The sequence below is a fragment of the Ctenocephalides felis genome, unplaced genomic scaffold (assembly GCF_003426905.1).
Source record: "Ctenocephalides felis isolate EL2017-DRISC unplaced genomic scaffold, ASM342690v1 CF-g0.4_SCAFFOLD_03571, whole genome shotgun sequence".
Lineage (NCBI taxonomy): Eukaryota > Metazoa > Arthropoda > Insecta > Siphonaptera > Pulicidae > Ctenocephalides > Ctenocephalides felis.
In genome coordinates, this window is record NW_020539725.1 from 44933370 (window position 1) to 44960673 (window position 27304).

At 27.3% G+C, this 27304-nt stretch overlaps 1 protein-coding gene across 2 annotated transcripts in view; it reads left to right on the forward strand.

The window, feature by feature from the left end:
• The window catches only part of LOC113385461 (homeotic protein female sterile-like), a 70377-nt gene that overhangs the window by 42608 nt on the left and 465 nt on the right, over positions 1–27304 (forward strand). The window contains exons 2-21 of one of the 2 annotated variants that reach the window (XM_026623313.1): positions 1633–1760; positions 8017–8335; positions 9653–9810; positions 10112–10306; positions 10720–10915; positions 11058–11165; positions 11890–12140; positions 12261–12434; positions 12630–12877; positions 13351–13495; positions 13946–14147; positions 14649–14810; positions 15191–15415; positions 15705–15875; positions 19769–19894; positions 20151–20282; positions 24953–25020; positions 25369–26595; positions 26662–26768; positions 26941–27184. In XM_026623313.1, coding sequence (XP_026479098.1) covers positions 8251–8335; positions 9653–9810; positions 10112–10306; positions 10720–10915; positions 11058–11165; positions 11890–12140; positions 12261–12434; positions 12630–12877; positions 13351–13495; positions 13946–14147; positions 14649–14810; positions 15191–15415; positions 15705–15875; positions 19769–19894; positions 20151–20282; positions 24953–25020; positions 25369–26595; positions 26662–26768; positions 26941–27184 — 4224 coding nt within the window. In that variant the 5' untranslated portion in view covers positions 1633–1760; positions 8017–8250. The remainder of the gene's footprint in view (positions 1–1632; positions 1761–8016; positions 8336–9652; positions 9811–10111; positions 10307–10719; positions 10916–11057; positions 11166–11889; positions 12141–12260; positions 12435–12629; positions 12878–13350; positions 13496–13945; positions 14148–14648; positions 14811–15190; positions 15416–15704; positions 15876–19768; positions 19895–20150; positions 20283–24952; positions 25021–25368; positions 26596–26661; positions 26769–26940; positions 27185–27304) is intronic. The other variant, XM_026623314.1, reaches the window with a different exon arrangement.

Here is a 27304-nt window from a genome sequence, read left to right on the forward strand (position 1 = left end):
TGTTTTGGTTTTTGTATAAATGTCAACTTAGTACGGGTCGGAAGAATAGCTTCATCGCCTCCTACACCTCAAGTACTTGTTCACACGGGAGGGGGGTGTGGCAATTTATCGGCTTTCATTTACTATAAACTACAAAAAGTATTTTTCTTTAGTATTTCTTCAATTTGTTTAATAACTTGTTTGTTTACATTATTTGTACCACACAACCATAAAATAAAGAATGTTTGAATAATGGGTTTTGTTGTATATATTCTAAGACACATAAATTTTAATTGTGAAATTACTTAACAAATGCTATCTTGAGTAAGAATTTTGAAGATGTATAAAGGTCTAGATATGTATTTTAAAAATCATGTTATTGAAATATATTACCTATTTAATGTTGAAAAATAATGTTATATTATTTAATTGTCAACAAATAATTGACAAACCATCGCATTATCGAATTGAACCTCATAACTTAGAATCAATCCTAATTTTTTTAATATTTGGTAGAAATCAATTTAAATATTTTTCTGCAAAAAATTCCTCGACCATTTTATTGTATTATTACTTGCAAATTCATCTTCGCTTTGCACGATTAATTGCTTACACCAAAAATTTTAATAAATCTAGCATAAATTTAGTAGAGAAATTACAGTTGGTATTGGTGCATCTTTGACATATACGTTGAAAAGTCAGAAATATACACACACACACACATATATATATATATATATATATATATAATATCTTTCGTAATATTGAAACAGTGAGCAAAACTACTATCTTATTATTACTGATAAATCTATGTTTGAGAAGGATAGATTATAACTTTGAGTCATGTGGTGCTCTGTAAGCTTATATTTTGTATGTTTATATTAATGTTTTTATCTGTTGGAAAAGTATTTCTTTTAATTTAAAAACAATTTAGGTATTTAATGCGTTATGGAATGATGTCAATGTAAACAATCTAAAGATAAGATTTTAAAATAGTTTCATCCTACCTTATTTGTGAGATTAATTCCATCATACTTTTCCACACCTGTGTTATTATTGATGATAAATAAATCCACAATTTTTTTTTCTACAAATGTTTTAACATACATTTCAATATATATCGTCATTTCTCTAAGACATTATTGCTAAATGTTCAAAGTACTGTCACAAAATAGAAAATAGCATACTATTGCTAAAACCTGACCAGATAGTTTTCTATTTTGTGATAGTACTTTGAACTTATTCTTTTTTTTTTTGTTATTAAAACTAAATATATTTTTTTATAGTAAATTCATTCTCTTTAGATAAAGAATTTCTTAAAGATATCTATTTGGTTTATCAATTTATTGCAATAACTAAAAAAGCCTATTCAGCTTCTTTCGTGTACCCGTATTAATGTATGAAAGTCGATTATGAATTTGGAATTAGGCATAAGCAATTGTTGAAATATTTTGAGCTATATTATATTGTAATATCAAATCTGGCAATTTAAATATAAAGTTATATATTGGAGATCATGTGCATTCTCACACGTATGAACTGATATTAATAATCATGCACAATTATTTTAAATTGTTATTATACAACTAATGTGATAATATTTAAATTGTTGATATTACCATGTGAAAACTATATAATTGTTTATATCAACAGGCCAATTATTGGGTCCATATATCTTAACGCAAAGTACTGCTGACAACGAATAGTTGTTGTAGTGCAATGGCGTTACTTTTGGTTACGAGCTGACTGAATCGATAGTCTCATACTTGATTTAGCTACAGGTAAGAATTTTTTTTATTAAGTAAACAGAATAGTACAAATTATTTGACTTACAAGTATGAAAATATGGTTAAAATAATTGGAAAAACTTTACATAGTTGAATGCATATTAACAAACATATTCATTTTTTATATTAATATTATTATACTAATTAACTTTTACTTCTATCCTTATTTTCCGAATTACTGTCATTAAAAAGAAATATAATCGGTTGAATTATATTTGATTATATTACTTGTATATTGTTGATTGTATATTTAATTATATAATCAATCAATTAGAAACAAAGTAAAATAATATCTGTGCTATACACAGATATATGTCCTGAGAATACCAATTGATTGTTAATGATTAATTGAATTGTATTTGTTATTGAGCATAAAAAGAACTTTTTACATGCAATGCTACATGGATACATTATTGAGTTCTGTTTCACTTTTTTTATAATTTCAACATTTTTATATGCATCTAAATGGTTTGATATTTTGCCTGCATAAACTATAAGTATATATTGCATTTATAGGTATTCGAAAGTGTTTTGGAATGTATTATAAAAAAATTATAATGGCTAGTTAAATGCCAAATTGAATGGTATATAGATGAAAACAATTGAGGGATTTTTAGGGAAGGAAATAAATATTTAATCAGGTTTTATTGTTATATATTTCAATATTCTTCTTAATTTTTCTCATTAAAATATATGTCAAAATGTGCCGGGTACAGACATTTTGCCGGTACTATGTATATACGCCGTAGTAGAAATAAAAATATGAATGATTTTTTAAAATAGGCTTATAAAAAGTATTTTGAATTAATAGGATTATGAAAAATTATTTTTATGGCATTTTGAAAAAATGTCATTTGGCGGGAAAGATCCAGGTCACAATTTCCATCTGAAACAAAAAATCAAAACAAATATATATTTACAATAGTATAGATTCTAGTTGAACCTTAAAAATCCCGAAAAAATGAGAAAATTTTCCAATTTTTCACAACTTAAATAAAAAATCATGTTTTTTGATACAAAAGTTCACTGTAGATTGTTTAAAAAGTGGGTTAATTATAACTTTTTTTTTTATAAGTTTTATTAGGTTCAACTAGAATAGAATTTAATCCTGAATACAAAGAATTTTATCTCGTTTCGATAGGACGTTTAGTTTTTTTCCTATCTTTCCCGCCAATTAGGAAGAATTGAAAAAATTCAAAACCGAGAAATCGCGCGTCGAAGTTTTCGTTCCGCTTATATGCATGCTTGATGTTCACCATTTCTTCTGTAATTCCAAAAATAGTATGAATTTGTTTCTGAAAATTTAGGAATATATTCTTGGCTAGTTTTGGAAGACAATTTTACCAAAAAAAAATCGCTTTTTTTAAGCCTCTAAAGCAGGCTACTAGACCCCCCCCCCTTTAATATTCTATGAATATTCATTATAATTGCACAAACTCGATTCAATAAAATGAAAATACGGCCTCAGGCTGTATTTCAAATCATCAATTTTATTTCTCTGCATTTTGTCAAATATAATGCTATTTCGCTTCATCTATTATAAAAATGAATTTTGTTTGGGCTACGTACTTTTAAAAACACCTCATCATCATCTTTCTATCCAAAAGATTTAGATTTTTTTTTATAATTTGCATATTTTCATAGTACCCTGATAGTAGATATAAATTTATAAATGATTTTTCAAAATAGGCTTACAAAAAGTATTTTGAATTAATAGAATTATGAAAAACCATTGCTTAACATTTTTATAGTATTTTTGAAGAATGCCATTCGGATTATTGTTTGATCAATTATGTTCCACAGCCAAGAAAAATTTATCATGTTAATAAAATGTTTATTGTTAGTACTATATTTAACCAGTTAACTGTGGCGCACTCGTCGAACGATGCGCACAGTATTGAAAGAGAATCGAGGTAAAATATTGTTTTTGAGATAGAACAACTATTTATTTATACCGACTTGGCCTCAAAATATTCTAAATACATATCTTGAATGTTGAGGATACATTTTTTTTTCATTCTAAAAATTGTAATCTAAATTGCAAATTGTCAAAGATTTATACACATGACCAATATATTCGTCAATACAAAAGATTTTGCCACTTCACTGTGACGAGTCTATTCGTCAATCATAGTTTACTGGTTAATTATAGTTACTATTAGGGAATGCAATGCCGATGAAAAATTTCAATACCGGTATTTCGGTAATTTTTCATTTTAAAACCGGAATACCGGTAAATTACCGGTATTTTTATTATCTTAAACGTAAACAAAATTGAAAGTACTAGTACAAATATAGAAAAAAATTATAAACAACTACAACTATATTCAACTAAACAATAAAATAAAACAATAATTTTATTTTTTTAAATAATAATTTAACAAAGTTATATCCAATTTAATTAATTCGTTATCACTATCGAGTATATTGAGTACTTTTCACCAAAAACAAGCTTATGAGTAAGAAAGACCAAAAACTCATAAAAGATCATATTACATTATTATAATAAACTGTATTGTCTGTATCCGATATGTTAAATTAGCATAATCTCTAATATTTAAAATAAGTAATTTTCTACACTAATTTAAGATTGGATACTTTGTCGAGATAAATAAGAAGTTACTATAATTGTTGAGTATTGTTTTTTATAACAATGTATTTTCAAACTTCGAAAAAATAGTATTTTCAAACTTCGAGACGTTTTCGAAAAATAAAATTTTATAATTGTAATAAGAAGGAAAAATATTTAGTAATTATCATAATTATTATGTATAAAGTTAGAAAAAAATAAAGATCATCTATATGATATAACATATTTTGACGCAAATATCACTTAAAAAGCCGTTACATTTTTACATAAGATGAAACAAACATCATTATCTATCAGTCCAATTCTATTTATTGTAACACGATATGAAGCCCTTAGTAAAGCAATAAATATTCAGTTTAATGACGAGTTGAGACAATATTTGACATTCGTTTATCTTATAGAATCACTTGAAGATATAGCTGTTTATGCGATTATGTAAAAATACCGAAAATACCGGTAATTTTGGGGTAAATACCGGTAAAAATACCGCCGAAAAATCGGGCGGTCATTACCGGTATACCGGTAATTTGGTATACCGGTATTGCATTCCCTAGTTACTATGATCGCGCGGATTTGTGGTTTTCTCAAAAGTGCGAAGAAATTATAATACATTATATACAAAATAATTAATTACAAACTGTTAGAAAAATGACACTCAATAGCTTTGTTAAACCCTTGGATTCTGATCGTTTATCTTTATTGTTTATGTTTTTTTACAAATAATTATACAATGAGTTAAATCTTGTTCAAGAGCTGACTGTGTAATGTCTGCGCGCACCAACTCTAGTTTTACGCGTAACGTATTATTAATATTGTAGTGTTAGATACATTTCACCATTTCACCTATTTGTGCATCATGTCTCTTTCTTTGTAATTCTGTCCTATGTTACGCTCTTGCTTTTCGAATGAACAGCGTTTGTAAATCTGTGGAATAATGTTTATAGATATATATTTGAATTTTAGTAAATTTGTGTTTAATATTTTAGCATGTACCCAATCATCTTATTCATTGCTATTATTATTCCGAAATTTAACTTCTAGAGTGTGAACTATATTTTCGCATGCATGAAATGAAAATTTCCACTATATTTTTACGGTGACAGAAGTAGGCGATTCAAGAGATACGGGAATTTACCGAGCTTTTTATCCAATATTATAAAATAAAATATTCAAAATATATTATGCTTTTATCTAACTCATGTTTATTATCAAAATCAATTTTAATATCGAATTAAATTGAATAAATTATCGTACCATTTTGCATTGTTGTTTTATTTTATTACATTTATCATAATTATTTTAAGTTAATGTTTAACAAGAATATATTTTATGTGGCATGTTTAATGCATTAATGTAATTAGTTCATAATATTAAATTTAATTTAATATACTGCGAATATTTCTAACAATCAAATTTCATGAAAATTTATTTTCCGAAAACTTGAGAAATATGTTGATTTTATATATTTTTCAAAATGATTTGAAATTTTGTTTAAAATTTTCAAAGATTTCTTTTATTCTATTGTTAATTAAAATAATTATTAATTTTATACTTTTTGTGCAATAATCGTAACATGTAAAAAAAAAACGATTGAAGCAGCTGTTTGTTCAACCATTAAATTACTTACTAAAATGCATGTTTTTTTTATTGATTATTGACATTGTATTGTGGTACATTGGCCATTTTCTAATTATGACACCTACGTTATATAATATATTTTAAATATTTATTTTATTATTTTTAATGACTGCAAGGCATTGCTAATTTGTTTTTCTAAAATGCATTCGATTATCATAATCAGCGCAAACAAAATTTATGCAAGTATCAAAGTGGCCATCGGTTGATCAAACTCAAATCAAGTTAACATGACGGGGAAAAAATATTTTTGGAAATATAATTTCCAAAAATATTATGCGAGATACAACTTGAAATAATTAACTTCAAAAGTTGATTATTTTTGAAAATTCCATGGGTATTGAATAATTTAAGTAATTTCGAATAATGTATAAAATATTTCAACATTTGGTAGGTATCTTAGTAGTCGTTATAATCAACTAACAAAATAACGCTTAATATTGATTATACGTTATACGTAAATTCCAATTTCGTGATTTTGTAAAAATGTCTCAACTCTTTCTTGAAGACGGTAGCGTTAGACTATATTACGAAAGAATTATGCAAACAGTGGATAATAGTACCGAAAATATGTTTGTAAGTATAAAAACACCGAGTGATCGCTATTTGATGTGTTCGAAAATATTATGTTCTATTTATCAGAAAAAAAACATTATTCTTGAGAAGATAATAATCGTACGTCAGCAATTTAATATTTGCGGGCGTTGGAAAATATTTGCTTGATAGGTTCTTAATATTTAGCACAACATTGTTGCATAACTACATATATGTTGCTGCTAATTACACATTTAAAAATTTGTGATTTTGCTTATTCCAGCAATATAAACAATTCGAAATATTCAGTAACACCAATTGCAATTATCACTAGCCCAATTTGAAATGAGCAGCATTTCACTATCTATAATGAGTACTAAATACAAATACGAAGTTTTATTACATTTTCATATTTTTACATCTATATGAAAATAATAGCCTTTACTTCATTGTTTTAAACTTCTTTATTGAACTTAAATTATTACATTTTTAAAATATGGTACTAACTTTGAAAGTTATATCTTGATTTTTATTAAATATAAATCTCAATATTATTATTAAAGTGAAACTTGAGTCATTTACCATCGAAGCGACTTTCATAATGTACTTATATGATGTAAATTGATGGAAATATGTAAATCGGTCTACATAATGAAAATGACATTATTGATACATTTATATACTGACTTTTTTACGATACTTAACTGCGGCACGAGAAATTTAACAGTAGCACGAGCGCGAAAGTGCCCCAATTATCTGGACAAAAATGAGTACTTTTTTTTATTCAGAGATGTAAATTATGAGTTCTTAAGATTTTTAAATTGATGAAGAACGCTCCTACAATATCAATTAATAATTAAAGATAAATATTTTGTTAAAATGAATAAAATATATAATAATCCTTATATAATTAATCACGGCGAAAGATGTGTATATTAATTTTGTTCAGACTTGAAGAAACTAAATGCGTCAAGTCCTTGTAGTAAGTTCACCTCGGAATTCGAGATAATCAGCTGTAAGTCTGTAAATACTTGTATATTGACACTAAAAAGTTGTCTCAAAACCTACATATGGTAGAGTGTACCTACCATATGTAGATTTTGAGACAACTTTTTAGTGTCAATTCGCAAATATTTACTGACTTACAGCTGGGTATCTCGAGTTCCGAGACTCTTACTTCATTTAAGCTTAAATGACTGGACTATGTAAACATCTATAAGATAGACAGCCACAATAGTTGCCTAATAATAAGATGGCATTGGTAATTGAATTTTGATAAGCTTTGGGAACTGATAACCCATTATAATATTCATTAATAACTGTCGATGAAGGATCAATCTTGAAAATTAAATCTATTATTTTTTAATAAAAAAATCTTATATAAATCAATTTCCAATACCTCAGGATTGAGTTTTTTTAAAAAAAGAATTTTGAAATATTTTATTTGTTTGTTATATCATTTTTATATAATTCTTGTTCTCATTTTTACAGCCCGTACTTCAAGAAGTAACCAACATCAAACAACATAATCTTCAAACAACAAAAACTCAAATCGTCGAGGATATCGCGGTGAACCAAGTATCTCTTTTAGATCTTTCATTTCCTAGTCTATCGCCCGACATCAGCAATAACACCGCACAAACTAAAGTCGATTTGGATTCGGCACTATTATTACCGATAGATTCTTCTTCACCGTTACCCCAATTCAATTCGATATCAGCCGTCATGGAAAACAAGGATGGCGGTGCGGCGGCACCAAATCGTGCTTCCTCCGACACAACCGGCACAAACACTTTAGAACCTGTCAATGGTGAGGATTTTTAGTAAATAATAATAATAGTTGTAACAGAAACTTCTAAAACTTATTTAATTCAAATTATGATGTCTTTATCATTATTACTTGGACATAAAACATTTTTATCCATTACTAGTGATGTAAACCACTACTTTTCATTCAAATATTTATTATATTTGGATATAGACATTTAAAAATATAATATTCAAGTATTAAAATTTAAAATAAGGTTTAATGTGTTTAATATATTCATTATTTAGTCCAGTCATTTGGTCGTTTTGCCGGTACAGTACTCCGAGAATTCTGAAAATTGGTAATCTTATAGATTTCGAGGTGCTCTTTACGAAAATCATCTTTGCCACCTCAAATTTGAACGGCAAGTTGCCGCCATATTGGAAAAATGGCGTCAAAAAACAGCTTTTTTAAAATATCTCCTTTCTGGCTCATTCTACGATAAAAGTATCTATGTACCAGTTAAACTAGATAAAATTTCCTACAATTCTTTAGAATTGTTTTTTTGTAAAATTGATAGTTTGAGAGTACGGCCGCTTCAAAGTCTTTGCTGCTCTCGCCGTAGTCGCAAATCTCTCCATATATGACAGCACTTTGAACTTGACCACATTCTCTCTAATAAATAAATATTTTCAATGTTAAATTAATCGAATAAGATCTAGAAATAAAATAATTGGTTTAACAGAATAAAAGATATTGAATAAATTATAGAAAGTTTTCTCTAGTTTAATTTTGTTTATAGCTACTTTGCTATTGAAGTGTTAAAAAATCAGCAAAAAAACAGAAAAATATTTGAATTATTTTATTTCTAGATCTTATTCGCTTAATTTAACATTGAAAATATTTATTTATTAGAGAGAATATGGTCAAGTTCAAAGTGCTGTCATATATGGAGAGATTTGATACTACGGCGAGAGCAGCAAAGACTTTGAGGCGGCCGTACTCTCAAACTATCAATTTTACAAAAAAAACGGGTTTCTAAAGAATTGTAGGAAATTTTATCTAGTTTAATTCTTACATAGATACTTTTATCGTAGAATAAACCAGAAAGGAGCTATTTTAAAAAATCTGTTTTTGACGCCATTTTTCCAATATGGCGGCAACTTGCCGTTCAAATTAGAGGTGGCAAAGATGATTTTCGTAAAGAGCACCTCGAAATCTATAAGATTACTAATTTTCAGAATTCCCGGAGTACTGTACCGGCAACAGCCATTTTTTGCACCAAATGACTGGACCAAAGTAGAACGGTAAACGAACATAGTTTTTTACACATAAATTTGTTTTTCTATGCATTCTAATTAAATTATTTTGTTCCTTAAGGTATTGTTCAACCTCCAGTTTTGCCACCTCCTGACAGACCCGGCCGTGTCACCAATCAATTACAATATCTTCAAAAAACGGTTTTAAAAGCTGTATGGAAACATGGATTTGCTTGGCCGTTTCGACAACCTGTCGATGCGGCCGAATTAAATTTACCTGTAAGTTCGAAGTATCAGAATAATGCTTAATTAGAATAAAATATTTGTTGTTTAATATAATATTGATCATGTTTTTAATAATCTTACCAAAAATCTGATATGACTGATAAAAATATTGATTAAACCTTGAAGATCTTGATGTAACTGTAATCAAAGTATCTAAACTGTGTCAACTGCTCATTATTGCATTTTTAAAACACTTCGATTTTTGTTTAAGGCAATAATTGTTCTGGTATTAGTTCTACAAAAACTTTTAACATAGAAATTATAATTATTGACATTTGATCTTGTTTCTTTTAAGGATTACCATAAAATTATCAAACAACCTATGGATTTGGGAACAATAAAGAAACGATTAGAGCACAACTATTACTGGTCAGGCAAAGAATGTATACAAGATTTCAATACAATGTTTACAAACTGCTATGTATATAATAAACCTGGTGAAGACGTAGTTGTTATGGCTCAGACATTGGAAAAATTATTTTTGACTAAGGTAACTGAAATCAAAATCTTGGTGTAAATGACATCTTGGTTTAAGAGATGCCTGAACTTCCTGATATGTATAAATAATAAATGATATTGTATATTAATGTGCCCTCGTAAGCACTCAGCTATTCAATTACATGAACACACACTTTGGACACACGTGCTGTATTTTCATTCATTTGAACCTCAATGAATTTTTATAATAAAAAATTAATCAAAATGGTCAAAACATTTTTCACATTGATATGCCAAGAAACGGCCTGGACTATGTATAACCAAAACTAATCAGTATGATTTTCAACACATACATACACACCCTATTTGTAAAACATTAATGACTCTATTTTAAATCGTTAGAATTTCAAATTAAAATTATATTCAAAACTAGAAAAATTTCTTATATAATTAAATTGTTATTAGGTTGCTGTAATGCCTAAGGATGAAATTGAAGTAGACGCACCTACACAAAAAGGAGCAAAGAAAAAGAAACCTAGATCCTTAGCTCCTCCAGGAACTCTGGTTGGTAGTGTCAGAGGAAGACCGTCCTCATCTCTTGGCTCAACAGTATCATCTAGTGTACCGAATGCCATTCCTATTCCAGCAATACCTGCTATAGGTAGATATTTTATCTTCAAATTTGATTAGTTTGAATATTATTTTAAAATATCATGTCTTTCAATTGCCATAATTGTTTTGATTGCACATGATGTTTTATTTGATGTTTTTATTGCATATGTGATCATTTATTTTATCAATAGGTACTGGTGCACCTCACTCAGTACCTGGCAGCACAAATACGACAACAACCGCAATACCTGCATCAAATTCTATAGCGCATAATTCTGTATCATCTGTCTCTGCTCAAGGTTAGTTCTTAGTTAATTTTATAGTAGCTGTAATAGTTAGTTTTTCTCTAGGCATTAGTATGCATTTTTTTATCTCAAAAGAAAATTTGTGAGAACACTCTCATTTATTCAATTTACAGTTTCACTAATGTGAGAATTGATTTGAGTAAGTTTTTTTTATGAATGTGCATTTAATTTCGGTGACAATTTCTTTCTGTCTTATATTTTATATAATCTTCACATTATATTTTTAGAATTTTTCAGTTAGATACATAATATGAAATATATATTAATAATTATAGAATATAAAAACATATTTCACTTGTTTTTCATATGTTGTCTCAGTATGTTAAAAACAAAATCATCAATAAGCTAATATATATCATTATTCAAGAATTATTTTATTGTATGTCTAATGAAATACAATCATGATTAGTAACAATGTTTTGGAAATATGTTCGGTGTTAGGCAAGTACTATTCTTAAATATTATAAAATAATACTTATTTTTATATATATCATAAATTCTAATATCTTTAAATTTTTTGATCAAAATGTCAAATTCATTTGAGTATATTAAATTTAGATGATTGTTTATTAATTTTTTCTTGCATCTATCACTATTTTTAATAATCTTTTAATTACATAATAGTAAATGAACTCATTAAAATAACACATTGTTTGATCTTAGTATAAGGAGACTATTATATGAAGTAAGTTTTTATGTTACAAATTTTTATTTTTAGGGGTTTCACCGTTAACAGATCCTTTAAGTTTTCATGTTCCATCCCAGCCTTTAAATAACCCATTGGCAGACGTAGTAGCGTCTCCAGTTTTACCACCTCAAGCACCTGCCAAAGTTAAGAAAGGCGTCAAAAGAAAAGCAGATACAACAACTCCAACCGCAACAGCTTATGATGCTCATTACGCAAGTCCCATGGAATCTAAAAGCGCCAAAATATCCACTAGGCGGGAAAGTGGTCGGCAAATTAAAAAGGTTGATATATGATATAGTTTATATTTGATTTACATTACATTGTTGTTTCACATTGCATTGATTTGTTTTCTAAAATAATGAGTATATAAATAATGTTAACCTAAAATTGTTTTTTTTTAGCCATCACGACCGGAGCAGGATGGTTTGGTACCATTTCATCAAGCTACTGTGATGCCAATCATGTCTGCTAGTCAACAAGCAGTCCTAGGTCAACAAAAAATGAAGGAAAAATTATCTGATTCTCTCAAGTCTTGCAATGAAATTTTGAAAGAACTGTTCTCTAAAAAACATTCGGTATGTCTAAAACAGGGTTACCTCATTTACATAGGACAAAGTATGAGTTTTCAGTAATGTTTTATTTTATAATTTATAAGGTTGTCAAAGAACATTACTTTTAATCTAAAGTCTTGTTAATTGAAATAATATTCTGAATAGGTTCCTTCACTAAATTTATACAAATATTGCTCAATATAAATCTAAAATTTACAGAGTTGTGCATGGCCTTTCTATAAGCCTGTGGATGCAGTCATGTTAGGTCTGCATGATTATCATACAATTATTACTAAGCCAATGGATCTAGGGACAGTAAAACAAAAAATGGATAATAGAGAATATAGAACAGCTGCTGATTTTGCTGCAGATGTTAGATTGATATTTACAAATTGTTATCGATACAATCCACCTGATCATGATGTAGTAACTATGGCCAAAAAATTGCAAGATATTTTTGAGAACAGGTATTTCTGAAGTATCTACAAAAGTTTATATAATTAGTGTTACGAAATGTCATTTGAAAGGCTTTTATGCATGCTTTATTAATCAGTTATCTTATTTATATTCATATTGGAACCTGCCTTTGAAATCTATATGACTATGACAATAAAAAAGAATATGTATATATAAAAAATTATATAATATGTATATGATAATGCTGATAAACATTTTTATTGTTGTTCTTTCATGTACTATTTGATAACATAATAATTGTTACTAAAATGCTCATTTATTCAACTTTTTGTTAGAAAAAAGTTTTAGCTCAGAAAAAGATTTTTTTTACAAAATGCTTTATTATTTGATATGTTAAGTCTTGATTTATTGATCATTCATTTATTTATTTCAATATTTATTTCCCCAAATGGAATGGTTATGATATATTTTAGTTGTATTATATATTGTTCTATAAATTAAATTAATATAATTTTTTTTTTAGATTCTCTAAAATTCCTGACGAGCCACTTGGTCATATGGGCCTAACTGGCATGGATAAAGATTCATCGGGTAGTAGTTCTGGTAGTGATAGTGAAAGCTCAAGTGATAGTGATGATACAGAAGAAGAGAGGAATTCTAAATTAAAGGTGATACAAACTATATTCTAGTTTCTATAGACAAATTCTGTTTTATTTTGTTTAAAATTTCTCATAAATTATATTAGTATTATTACATTAGTATATACATAATACACCTAACTTTTTATATTTGTGCCATGTAATTTTTCATACTGTATATTAGTTTTTTTTTTTTGTCAAGTCTATATGTGCATATGCAATATCAACATTATGCATTTTTGGCAGATCTGTATACTTTTTTTGCTTTTATTTCAGAGATCAACAGCCATAATTAATAATTAATAGAGATTAAATTTTATTTGTAATCAATCTTAATTTGTAGTTATATTCAATTAATATTTATTTTTGCAAATTTTAGCATATTTCTTTGATCATTTATCTTTATATTGTCAAATATTATATTTGTGCTAAACAAGTCTCAGTAAACAAGATAAATAAATGAGATATTTCATTCAATTGAAGGTGCTGGAACAAGAACTGTTGGCAATGCAGGAGAAAATGAGAAAGTTGGTTGAGGCATCAGGTTCCAAAAAGAAGTCCAAGAAAAAAATGAAAGACAAAAAGAAACCTGGTGCTATACCAAATGTTAGTGCAACTGGAAAATCCATGGCCATGGCCCAATCTCATTTGTCGAAACAAAATTCAGTCACAGATAGTATAGGTAAATAATTTTATAATATTAACATGTAATTGTTTGATTTTTAAATTTTTTTTGATTTTGGAATTATCTTTATTTTATCATTCAAGAATTTTCTTTTCATTATTTTTTGAAGTCTTAAAGATTAATCATTAAGAAAGCTATCATAACTAAAAATAATTTAGAAGTTTTTTTCTCTAGTTATATGCTGATAGCAATTTTGAATTATGTGGTTAATTAATTTTTTACAAACTTTCTTGCTTTTGTAGAATCCTTTTATGTAATTATTTTAATAGCATGTTGTCATTCATTTAATTTAACATAATATATATAATCACTACATGTATTCATTTATGCGTAATCTCGTAATCAAAATATATTGTAATATGGTTTTAAAAATGCAATAGTGGATCAAAATGTGTGCTGAGCTATTTATTTGGTTGTCCTAATAATATTCAAATGGGCCAGAACAGTAATTTTAAAATTATTAAATTAATAGTTTAAAATCGGGTGATTTGTTTGCAGGGGCTAGTATAGCAAATGTGGCGATGGGTGCAGGAGATGTGAAGATTCCCGGTGATATACACGGGCATTCAACCATTCATCATAATCAGAAATCTGCACTGCATCACACGGCAGCTACCACTAGCTCCACGCCAATCGCTAAAGGGCCTAAAGGACCCAAAGGTGCTAATTATTCTCATTCCCATTAATTACCACTATTGCATTTTTAGTTCTATATTATCCTACCTCTAAATCAAAATGCATTTCATGTTGTGCTTGATGCTTCATATTATTTTATATAATTATTTTGGTTTTACATGTTCTCATAACCATAAACCATTATTGTAATGCTTGAAAATAATGTTTTTTATTTTGATTTGCTTTTTTCTCAACTTTTTTATCCTCATTTCTGTTTTGCTTGTACAACATTATCACTAAGTATCTTTTTTATATATTCTTTTTACATGGGTTGATGACGGTGTAATGACAGTTTATTAATTCTAGTATGAAGATTTGTTAATTATCAATATGTGCAGTAAATATTTATATGAATGATTTTTCAGCTGGCACGCGCGGCCCTAAGGCTGGTGCAACAGGTGGCGCCGCGGGTAAGAGGCCGAAGGCAAGCAGCGGTCGTCCCGCAGGCAGTGGAGCGAATGCAGCCAATAAAAAGAAGGGTATGGCTGCACAAGCACCATTGGACTTTGAATCGGAAGAAGAAGATACGGCCAAACCAATGTCTTACGACGAGAAACGACAATTGTCATTGGATATTAATAAATTGCCAGGTTTGATTATTATATTATTCTTCACATTAAAGTATTTTAAATACATAATTTATTTCCATCAATTTATTTCTGAAACCTAAAGAATTAGGTTTGTTAGTCTTTTGTTTATTGTATTGTCTTCAAAATAAAAAAACGCTGTAGTATAACTGTTAACCAATTTTAATTTATGTTTAATTTTATTTTTTTATTCCTCTAATAGCTGTTTGTGAATCTTTGATAGAGATAAGTTAAAAATTATCTATCATCTTAAGAAATTTACTAAAAAAATAAATATTATTTGTTTTTGCAGGGGACAAGTTAGGAAGAGTGGTACACATCATTCAATCACGTGAGCCAAGCCTTAGAGATTCAAATCCTGATGAAATAGAAATAGATTTTGAGACCTTGAAGCCTTCGACGCTTCGAGAGTTGGAGAGCTATGTCGCTTCATGTCTACGTAAAAAGAGCCGTAAGCCTTACTGTAAGTTCCGTTAACTGTACGCCTGGTCAAAACAACGATTGCACTGTGAACCAGTAGTGTGTATTACTTCACACTAGTGTTAACACATTATCTTTGAAAGCACTTACATAATATCATAAATAATTTTGAAACTTGCTCCATAAATTAAAAATGTCTATCAAAGCGGTTTGAAAGTTAGAGGACTATGAGTGTGTGATCAGAGATTATTTCCAAAAATATGAAAAGTCAACGGGCTTTTCAAATATTAATTACAAATTGAATATATTACATGAAATGCTATATTTTCATCTTGAAATTGATGCTTGTTGAGCCTAAATCGAGAGATCACATATTACAACAGATCACTAAAATCTAAGCATGCTTCAATACATTAAAATCGCGCGAGCTAAGAAAACAAGTTTAATAATTTGTGCGTATTTTCTCATTTTTATGAGAAAATGTTGTATATATAAAACAATATATACAAGAAATTTTGTTAATTTAAAAGCGTTAAAATCATCATTTAACATTATAGTGTTAATAGATTCGTCCCAGCAAAAGTATCTTATAAAAGTATACTCCATGTACTTTTATTCCTAAATTATAAAATATGACATAATTTTGAAATATTTTGAGAATATAATTAGTATAACTCTCAAGTATTTTGTTGTTGCACACAGAAGAGGTAAAATAAAATTGCTTTGAAGGTTAAATTGAAGAATTTATACAATTATTTTATTTTAAAATGAAGATTTTTTTAAGTTGGTTTAAGTTTGAATTCTGCTAAAAAAAAATATTTAATGTTAAAAGCTATTCCAATTCATGTATTTAAATTATTTTTTTCGTTATGATAGAGCTCAATATATATTTGCTTTAAATTTTTAGCATAATGACATTTAAAGCAAAACACACTCTAGCATTTCTAACTTTCATCAATTGTTATAGATCTGATTGCCGGCATATATATATATATATATATATATATATATATATATATATATATTTTAAAAGATTCACATTTTTATATATTCTAAATGCTTTTTATATATAAATTTAATACTTTATCATAAATTTATAAACGTAATTCATTATATTTTTAAATTTATTTTTGCTCTACTTAATTTTATTATTAATTAAAATTAAACTTAGTTTTATAGATCTATAAAACCAATTCTTAGCACTAAATTTATTAGTCATTAATTTATTGTTTATATGCAGTCAATTAGATATTATGATTCGTTTAATTTTGCTTTATTCATTCATTATTTTTTACGCGCCAATTTGTTTTTATGGTCCAAATTGTAATAATAATCATTTTGTTTATATTAACATTTTTAAAATTTGTGAATAACTATCCGAACTAGTAATATTAACAAACCTTTAATTTAAAAAGATCTATCGCAACATTTAAATTAGTTCGAAAACATGTGTTTACTTAGTGTGATCGTGACCGAGCGTAGGTCATTGGAACTAATCACTATACTAAGCATGGTAGTTATATTTGGTGTGGTATATTTGTGATATATATATATATATATATATATATATATATATATATATTAACTGATATAGGTTTACAGAAGTTATGCAGTATTTTTTTTATTTCTTATTGATTCTTTTTGATATTATTTTGTTGACTAATTTTATCTAGTATTTACAATCTTTTCTCAATTTATTTTTATTAGATTTTTATTTAGGATGGTTGATTTTGTTGTTACTTGAATGTGTTTGTCCCATTATTTGAACTTAAAGCGGGTCTCAATTGAGAAGAGGAGATAATGTCGGAGCACATGTATCACTTAAAATTTACTTTTAGTCATATCTTAAGAATCTGATCTAATACATGAGTTAATTCTGTCAAGCGTGCGGAATTGAACCGCTAGTGCTACGTCAAATGTTTTATAACTTGTGCTTTCAGCATAAATATGCTTTTGCAAAAGCTTTCCAACATGTGTTTGTCAGAATTCTCATAGGTGTTGGATTATTTTAGTTAAGATGAGAGGCATTATCATATGGCTTGAGGTAACAATCGTTTAATTTCATTATATGATGTATTGTCGAAATGTCTAGGAAAACGTATAAAGGTAATAATATAACTTCAACTTTAGTCTGTTTAAAATACTCTAGCAACATTCAATATCTGAGTTAATTCATCAATTGTTTAATCTTGTTAATTTAGGTAACTATTGAAATAATCATTTCTGGACATATCAAATCCTGTGATAATAACTAGTCTTTAATTGTTTTTAGGTGATTGGGAACATGTATACTTTTATATGATTTTTACTAAATTCGTCTGTCTCATTTCAGAAGTTAATAATTACAGTTATCCTATTTTGGATTATTTTATCATACAATTGCATTTATATTTTATTATAAAGATAAAACACAAACAAAATGACGTTGTTTTACGTGAGGCAGTTACACTCTAGAAGCAAAAATCATTTATTAAATAAGATTTTAATTACCCTGAGACTCAAAAATTTCCAATAAGATGAAAAATGACTGAATCTACTAGTGTATAATCTTAGCATTAAAATTGTAATATTATTTCTCTAGTTATTAAATATTCTTTTAAAGCAAATTACTACTATAAATTAATATATTTTATAATGTAATATACTTATTATAAATACGTAGAATTTATTAAATAAAGATTTAAATATGAAAATTATTAACGTTTTTGTTATCCTTACACTTGATGGTAAAGGTAACCAATTGAATAATCCTTACGAATTAATTAACATCACATCCAAATTATCTACATTAATATTTATCCATTTAAAACAGACTTGAACCAGAAGCCATATGATCTTTCCTTCTTTTTTTATACAATCAATTCAATTTAGTTTTTTCTCCATATTTTGTTTGATATTTCTCCTCTTCCCAATTTTAAATATAACTGCTTAAAAATTCAGTAATATTATATAGCACTTTTCTAAAAACTATAACGGAATCTTTGAAAATAATCTTTCTATGGGGCGTTTAATTGGGGTTGTTTTTGCGTTTTGATAACTAACTCAGGCAGATGTATATTGTAAGAGTAGACTTACATTATTGTAAAATATTTTTGAAACAATTTTCAAACATCTTATGTAACCTAAATTCTATACTATTAAAAATTAAAGTTGTAAATATTGTCTATATTTCTTGGTTTTTAATTTTCATTTGAGTTGGAACTAAATTCGTAAGCAACTTATCAAAATCCGATAAATGTACGAAATAACCCTCTATCTATGATTATAGAAAAAAACATTCATGATTTTTTCTTTCTCGACTCGAATTAATATGCGACTGTTATTTTTTTTCTTTGTTAAATATAATAATAGAATAATATCCGCGCGTGTTATTTTGTTAATAACATTTGCTGCTTTCCATAATTTCGTTTTCAAAAATTCAAAATATTTTTATTCTATGAATGAATGATTTCTATATTTTTATTATGTAAACAAATATTACGATTTTGGCATATGTTATATTGATTCGTATTGTTTGTCTTTATTTTGTATGAATCGAAAATGAGATCGAGCTTTACCATGTTATGCTAAATTAAAGATATCTTGCATAGTTAGATGTTTTCATTTTTGCATGAAAACGTTGTTTCATAATCGTTATTGTGTTTAATCAGTTGTTTATTTAAACATAACTTGTTTAATAAGTTTATTCATTGACGCCTGATTGTTTATGGAATTGTGCGGTGCTACAACATTACATTAGTTCATCAATATTTTGCAATATATTTTCGAAGCATTTCGTAATTGATCTGAGTACATTTACGTCTACAATAAGTTAAGTTGCATGTGAAATTATTTTTTTGCTTTTCTTATTTATGGTTTTGTCAAGCTTTCTGCGTAATTGCTTATTACTTTTTAAATTATAATAATTGTTAGTAATTGTTTTCGTTTTTTTTTCAGACAAGAAGGTGTCTGGAAAATCAAAAGATGAACAAATGGCTGAGAAAAAACAAGAGTTAGAAAAGAGACTTCAGGATGTAACTGGTCAACTTGGAACTGCCAAGAAACAAAACAAAAAAGGAAAAGGTGCTTATATTACATTTTTATTTTCAAATTACATCGATACGTATTTGCTATAATGATCATATGTTGAGTCGCGGTAATAATATATCGATCATATACTAATCCAAGGGAATAATTTTTCATTCTAAAATCTGTTCTATTTTTATTATTCATGATTAAATGCAAATTTTCTTGACATTTTGTAGTGGTGCATTTTTAATTTTGCATCAACCTCTTTTCTCATTAACTGCTAATACATACAATATTTTTAACCCAACAGACGAAACCGGTAAAGCTGATGCCGTCCCCTCGGCTGCTGGACGACTGTCTTCAAGCAGTTCTTCATCGGACAGTTCAATGTCGTCCAGTTCATCAGATTCGAGTTCTTCAGACTCTTCCGATAGCGAAGCAGGTTAGCCACAACAACAATAATGCAAAACGCGATTCGTTCGAAACAAGGTCTTTAAAAAAAGTTATTTGTATGGCTACTACTACACTTTGTAGTAAAGAGCAAACGTATCACAAACTTTCTGATTGTTTGTGTATATATTTATGTGTATGTGTATATTTGGAAATATATACATGTTAATGAGTGTATAAATGTGTGATCTGTTCACCACTTCTTATTGACTGTTAATTGATATTTTATAATGTAAATAATATTTAAGCTTTTAGAACTTTCTTATTTGTTAGATTTAATTAGACAAAACTACTGTTTTGTGAACAATGAATAATTCATGTATACATACACATAAAGATGTGTGACTAATTTCGATTTTGTATATTCTCACAATGCATTGCAAAACCGTGATATGCTCATGCATGTGTCATCAACACATGGATTTTCTAAAGGGGATAGAAATAAATAACTGCAAACTTTTTCATACAGATCAAACAAGTGAAATGAAATATTATATTTTATTTCTTTCTCTTTTTCTTTCAAGCATTTTAATAGTATGATTTATTGCGTTTTTCTATACTTTATTTATTTAAATATGTACACTGTGACTGCAATATTAGATTTCTTGATCGTTCATTTTATATTGTCAGTTTTGTAAGTGCTTCTAGAATCTGCTATAAGTGCATCATTAATGATTTTTTATAAAATTGACGAAAGTATCACTTCATACATACACCTTTGCAGTTATTTACGTATATTAGAATCGGAATGTTTTTTTTCTCAATCGAAATATATTCTTCATTGTTCTACACGCTAATTGTTCTTCATTGATATTTTAAATAATGAGTCATTGCCGAAAATGCATTATATCATAATGCAACGTATGAACCGAAATAAATAGCTTTGGCTTTTAGTAGTCATATTACATATAATTTTGATGAAACATTTTACTGCAATTTGTTAACGGTCGCGTAGTAAGTCGTTTTTGCGGAAATGTTCTTTGTTTTAAATATTTTAGTTCGAAAGTGAATTGATGATGACAATGAATTTTAAACATTACTTTACGAAAAGTAACATTAAACAGTCATTTGAGATATAGTATCAGTAATTATTTGGGAACAATTATTAATTTAGATTCATGTGGTTGTGTTAATATTACACAAATACATATCTTTTAATATTTTAATTTCAATCAAACGGCTTCAAATATTTAATTCATTTAAATTTTGAGGATTAGTATTCTGTTCATAGCCTTTCCTGTAACCTACTAAAATGGTTGTATTGAATTTTTTTATAGTTTGACAAGAATGTCTGGCTTGAAAGCTAATATCTAATTCTTAATGACTGATAATATTCTGTTATTATCGTTTAAGAACATCATAATAATAATGATTTGACTAAAGTGCAATTATTGAAAGCACTTAAAAATATCTGATAGATAGATTTATATATATACATATAAAAATAAACATAAATTATTAAATGATAGGTATAAATTTATAAAGATGTGTGTTTGTGAAGTCGTTTATCTTAACTATTATATACCATGTGTTTAATTTAGTATTTGTAACTTTGTACAGATTTATTACCGATGAGAATTTTAAATTAAGATAAGCATATATTAAATATATATATTAAAATATAAATTAATAATATAATACATGAATATTTTCACGTGATAAGTTTTTATTGAGGTATAACTTGACATGTTACTTTTTTGTTTTTTGACTTTAAATTGTGTATGCATATATTATTAAATTTGATATATAGATGTGCACATTTAATTAAAATTAAAAGCTGTTATTTAAAAATGTAATAGTTTTAGAGTTTTGCGTTTTAATACGTCTAATTTATGCAATATCACAGCTTTTTTTATAACTCTTAATATATTTGTAGAAGTTAGTAATAAAGAAATGCCCGGTAAATGTTTCAATTAAAGGGCTTGCAATTGACCCGTTTCTTAAATTAAAATACGTACTTTTCGAATATTTTAAACGTGGTTGGAGCACTTTAAAACTTAAGTCGGTCGTGTTCGTGCATCGGCATACGCGATTACTAGGCTAACAACAATTTATTATTCACTGAGAGTTTCTTGATAAAATAAAATCATAATTTATATAATATTATATAAATCCTCAAGAATTTGCATTATTTCCGTGACTTATCAGATGGTTATATTGTATTTGTGCCCAATTTAATATTTAAAAAATATTTCATATGGCATACATTTCTATTTTGATTTAAAATAATTTAGTATTAATAAAATATTTTTTCTCAAAAGACAAAAAATTAGATATTCCATTTTTGATATTACTTCATAAGAATTAAAAAATTAGAAAATGTAATAATTCATAAATATAATCAAATTATTCAAATCAGCCTCAAAGGTTGTGGTGGCGTGTTTTATCATAATGATAATTTCGTAGGCGTAAAGATAAATCGACCATACTTAAAATATGCTCATACAATCGTCTCTTCGTGAGCTTTAAAGTTGAGGCTGATTTCAAGTCATTTATCAATTTAGTGAAACTTTAGAAAACAAATTATTGGATTTTTTGCTTGTTACAAATATAAGAATTTATTGGATAATACGTAATATGTATATCAAATCACTGCCGAATTGTACATAAACGATTTAAAAGTAATAATTTTCCTATCTGTTGCCTGCACTATTGCAATCGATATTATATGTGCGTATGATTTGAGATTTTATATTAAATTTTATTTATCAGCAATATTATTTATTTTAGTTATTTGATATCTTTTAAGAACATACATTTTAACAATAAATATTTAATAAAGAAAGAATGTTTGATGTGCCATCTTAATATCATTCAAAAAAAATTAAATATCCCCAATAAGAAACGTATCGCAAAAATATTTATGTTTAAAGACTGTTATTTATAATCCAAGAAATACTATTATTTATTGATCAAAAGTTTTCATTTACGACAGTAATGGAATACAAATACAAATATTTTCAAGCCTGATTTCTTGTCCACTTCTACATTATATTTTCGGTTGTTTTTATTTTAATTGTAAATTGACTAAAATAAAAATAAGTTTTAATCCAAATAAAGTTTCTAATACATTGTTCATACCATAGATAAAGACAAATTACTTTTGACTTACTTTTTAGTTTTACCGAAAATATTTATATTAATTAAATATATTCATGTTAAATGTACAGAAAAAATGTTTATATTGTATGAGGGATCATAGCGTATTTTTTTCTCATTTCTAAATGCTTTTCTTTAAACATACATCTGTCATACTATGATTATAAGAATTGTCACTTATAATAATTGTAAAAGTAACTTATCATATACTATCAACGCAAAATTTCACATTACTTTGAGTAAATTTAGTATTTAAGCAGTTTTAGGAAATACATTTTTTTGAATATATGTATATATATATATATATATATATATATATATATATATATATATATAATGATATATTCATTATATTTTCAAGATCTAATCTTGAAGGCCAACGATCATTATATAACTATTTTGATCAAAGTTTAAAAATTGGGTATGCTTTCTTCTAAGTCGATGTTTTGTAAAAATTATTATAAAAGAGTATAATCTTCTTATATAAATATGGGTAAAAAAAATAATTTATGAGAATCATACCAATTTTTAAACTTTCGGTAGATGATCTCTTCACAGTGCAACAAACACATGGTGGTGTTAAGTGCAATAATATGTTAAAGGAGGGGCAGCCAATATCCTTGACAATTACAAAACAAATCATAGCAAAATTGGTGAAGAACTTAACCAATTTATCTAACATTATTTTCGTGACAAATATACCAGATCAAAGTTTTTTTGGGTCTAGCATGTTGATATTTAAATACATGTATCTTATTTCGTATAATTTCGATGTTTTGACATAATTTTGAAGTAATTTTAGTGTTTTCGAAAATATCTTATTTATTAACAAAAAAGGGGCTGAAATCGGTTTCGATTTTCTATTATGCAGACAATGTGTAATATATTTTTATGGTGTACCACCATTTTGCGCAAGCCATATTTTTGTAATGGGATAATGTATTTTTATTAAGTTAGTCTATAGATCACCGGTGATAAAAATGTGTTTGAAGTTGTTATGGTCAAAATCTATGCTGTCTGTCCCTTCTTTACACATTGTTTGCACTAATCGACATCTTGTGAAAAAAATTCAATTAACAACATGAATATTGTGCTATATAAGTGATTTATGAAATATAATACATTCTTTGAATGTCATTGCCTTATTATTTTCTTCTTATTTTTTTTACATATCTTGTACTTCTATGATTCTTATTTATGTAGTTTCTTAAAAGTATTGATTTGATCTTTGTATTAAACTTTAATAAAATATAAATAATCTGGGATTGCTATACTGTTACATCCGAATCAATCAGCTCCTTTCTAGTTATCGTATTAAAATAATTTTGAATGTACCAATGCAATTTATTTGTTATTGTTTTCTAACATTGAATTATATACAATACTAGCTTTAGATAAAATAGTGAATTTTATTAACTTTGATCTGGTATATAAAGTCAGCTAAACGAGTGCTCAAATTATATTGGCTCCTGCTCCTTAGCATTTATTGTGAGTATCACATATTATATAACAGATGAATCATTTGGAGTAATTAACTACATTTCTGATTGTCTTGTTTCACAGGTGGCACCAAATCTAGGAAAAAAACCAAAAAGACTGATACATCGCCTGTTACAAATCCTGCTGTACCGGTAAGTTAAAATATCATTAAAAATTTTTTTGTTTTATATATATATATATATTGATATTTTTTTCAGATTGGGATAAAGATATTGATAAAACTATAATCTTTTTAAACAGACTTCCATCCAGATGTCGAAAAGTTTGGATGTTCATAGTTTTATCAATATATATTTATATATATAAATATATATATATATATATATATATATATATAAAATTTGATAATTTTGTCTTTATATGTTCATGTTTCTATAATATATTTTTTAAAATGATAGAAATGCATTTTTATATATATATAAAATTATATATATATATATATATATATATATATATATATTATTATTTTTTTTTTTAAGAAATCGACTGTGACTACTGCTTCAATTAGTGTGCAGAATGCAATAAGTAAACCAGTAGTGGCTCCTGCAATTACATCGACTCCTTTATGTAATGTGACAACCACTGACAATACTGTTACTTCAATAACTAAACCAGTTCAAAATACTGGTATAACGACAAATATGCCAATTGCAAACTCTAATAATAATGGACCAATTTTGCCAGATGAATTGATATCAACCCCCGAAGTTATTAAACCTGTAATGGCTAATCCAGCTATGACTCAACCTATCATGCCTATTACATCGCAACAGAGTTTGAACACCATAACCCAGAATGAATTAGTCAAAACTACATCTGCTATTCAACAACCATCTATTCAAAGCAGAATGAATGTAATGAACAATACAATGCCTAATATGAATTCGCAAATGAATGATATGATGCATAACAATAATTTATTGAATAGTTCTGTTGGTATGCAACAAAATCGGAGTTTAGGCAGTATGGCAATGCCTCAACTTAAACCACCTTCTCCTCAATCCCAGTTCATGATTGATCCCTTAGAGCATTCTTTGGCCAGTCTTGAACAAAGTTTAGGCAAAAGAGATATGGTGCAGCCTAATTTTTCACATATGATCCCTGGGAACATGCATAATGTCATGGCTGATATGGCAGGTCATAACTCGGTTATGCACAGTTTAGATATGGAAATTACCCAGAATATACCAGCAATCAAACAGGATTCTTATATGATTGGTTCTAGTAACAATGGATTTGGAATGATGAAAACAGATATGGATATGCAAATGAGTAATGGAATGAATATGATGAATGTCAACAATATGAATAATATTAACATGCATAACTCTATGCCACCAACATCCTTGTTCGATCAATTACCAATGACAACCCAACAACAGCATATGATGGCAAGACAGCAACATTTGCCAATTTCTAATCATAACATTATGAAAAAAGAAGAAAAGGTCATTTTGACACCAAAACCAATTGAGGATTTAATGGGAGTTCCTAATAATATAAATTCCATGAGTCATGAGAAAAAGCAAACACCACCAGAACAGAAAAACTCTGTAACAAATTTTGTACAAGCATTCAAACCAAAGCAAGAACAAAATGTTAAAAATGCTAGTTCATGGTCTTCCATAGGATTGAGTCAATCACAATCTAATTCGCCTCAAAATTCACAAGGATCAAAACCTAAGACACATTCAGATACATTTTTGGTATGTATTATTATAGTCATCTTTATATTTTTATTAATAGTGTCAATAATGTTTAATATTTAACAGGCATTTAAAAACAAAGCGAAAGATAGACAAAAGGCTTTGCAGCAGCAACAAAGAGCAATGGAAAAATTAAGAGAGAAAGAAGCATCTGAAACACCAGATAAGTCAAAGTGAGTTATAGATTATTTGAGAAAATTATATATTTGCAGGATAAATGTAGAATATTTTTTAAATTTTGTTTGTTACCATGATTTTGTTTTCTGCCTCATATGATGCAGTCATGAAAATTAATTTATCAATTGAATTTTTTTCATTTCTATATTAATAATATTGTTATTGCAGCCCCGTTATGCTCAGGAAAGCAGGACCCCCTATTGGGGCTGGACCTACACCTATAACTCCTGCCCCACCAGGCCGAGTTGATGACCTAGTGCATTCACCTGCAAGTGGTGTAAAGGGTTCCCCAAATAATCAACTGCCCAATATTATTTCTAACACTAGCCAGTCTTCACATAATGATGCTGCAGAGAGAGACAAAGTTGCTAGGGAGCGTGAACGAGAGAAAGCAAAGAGACAGAGAGAAGCTGTGAGTGTTATAGCTTGTGCAACTATAAATAAAATATATATTTTTTAATAATTAATTAATATTCATTGGATTAATTTTGCTACAAATAATGAATAGACAATTCAAATTCAAATTTTGTAA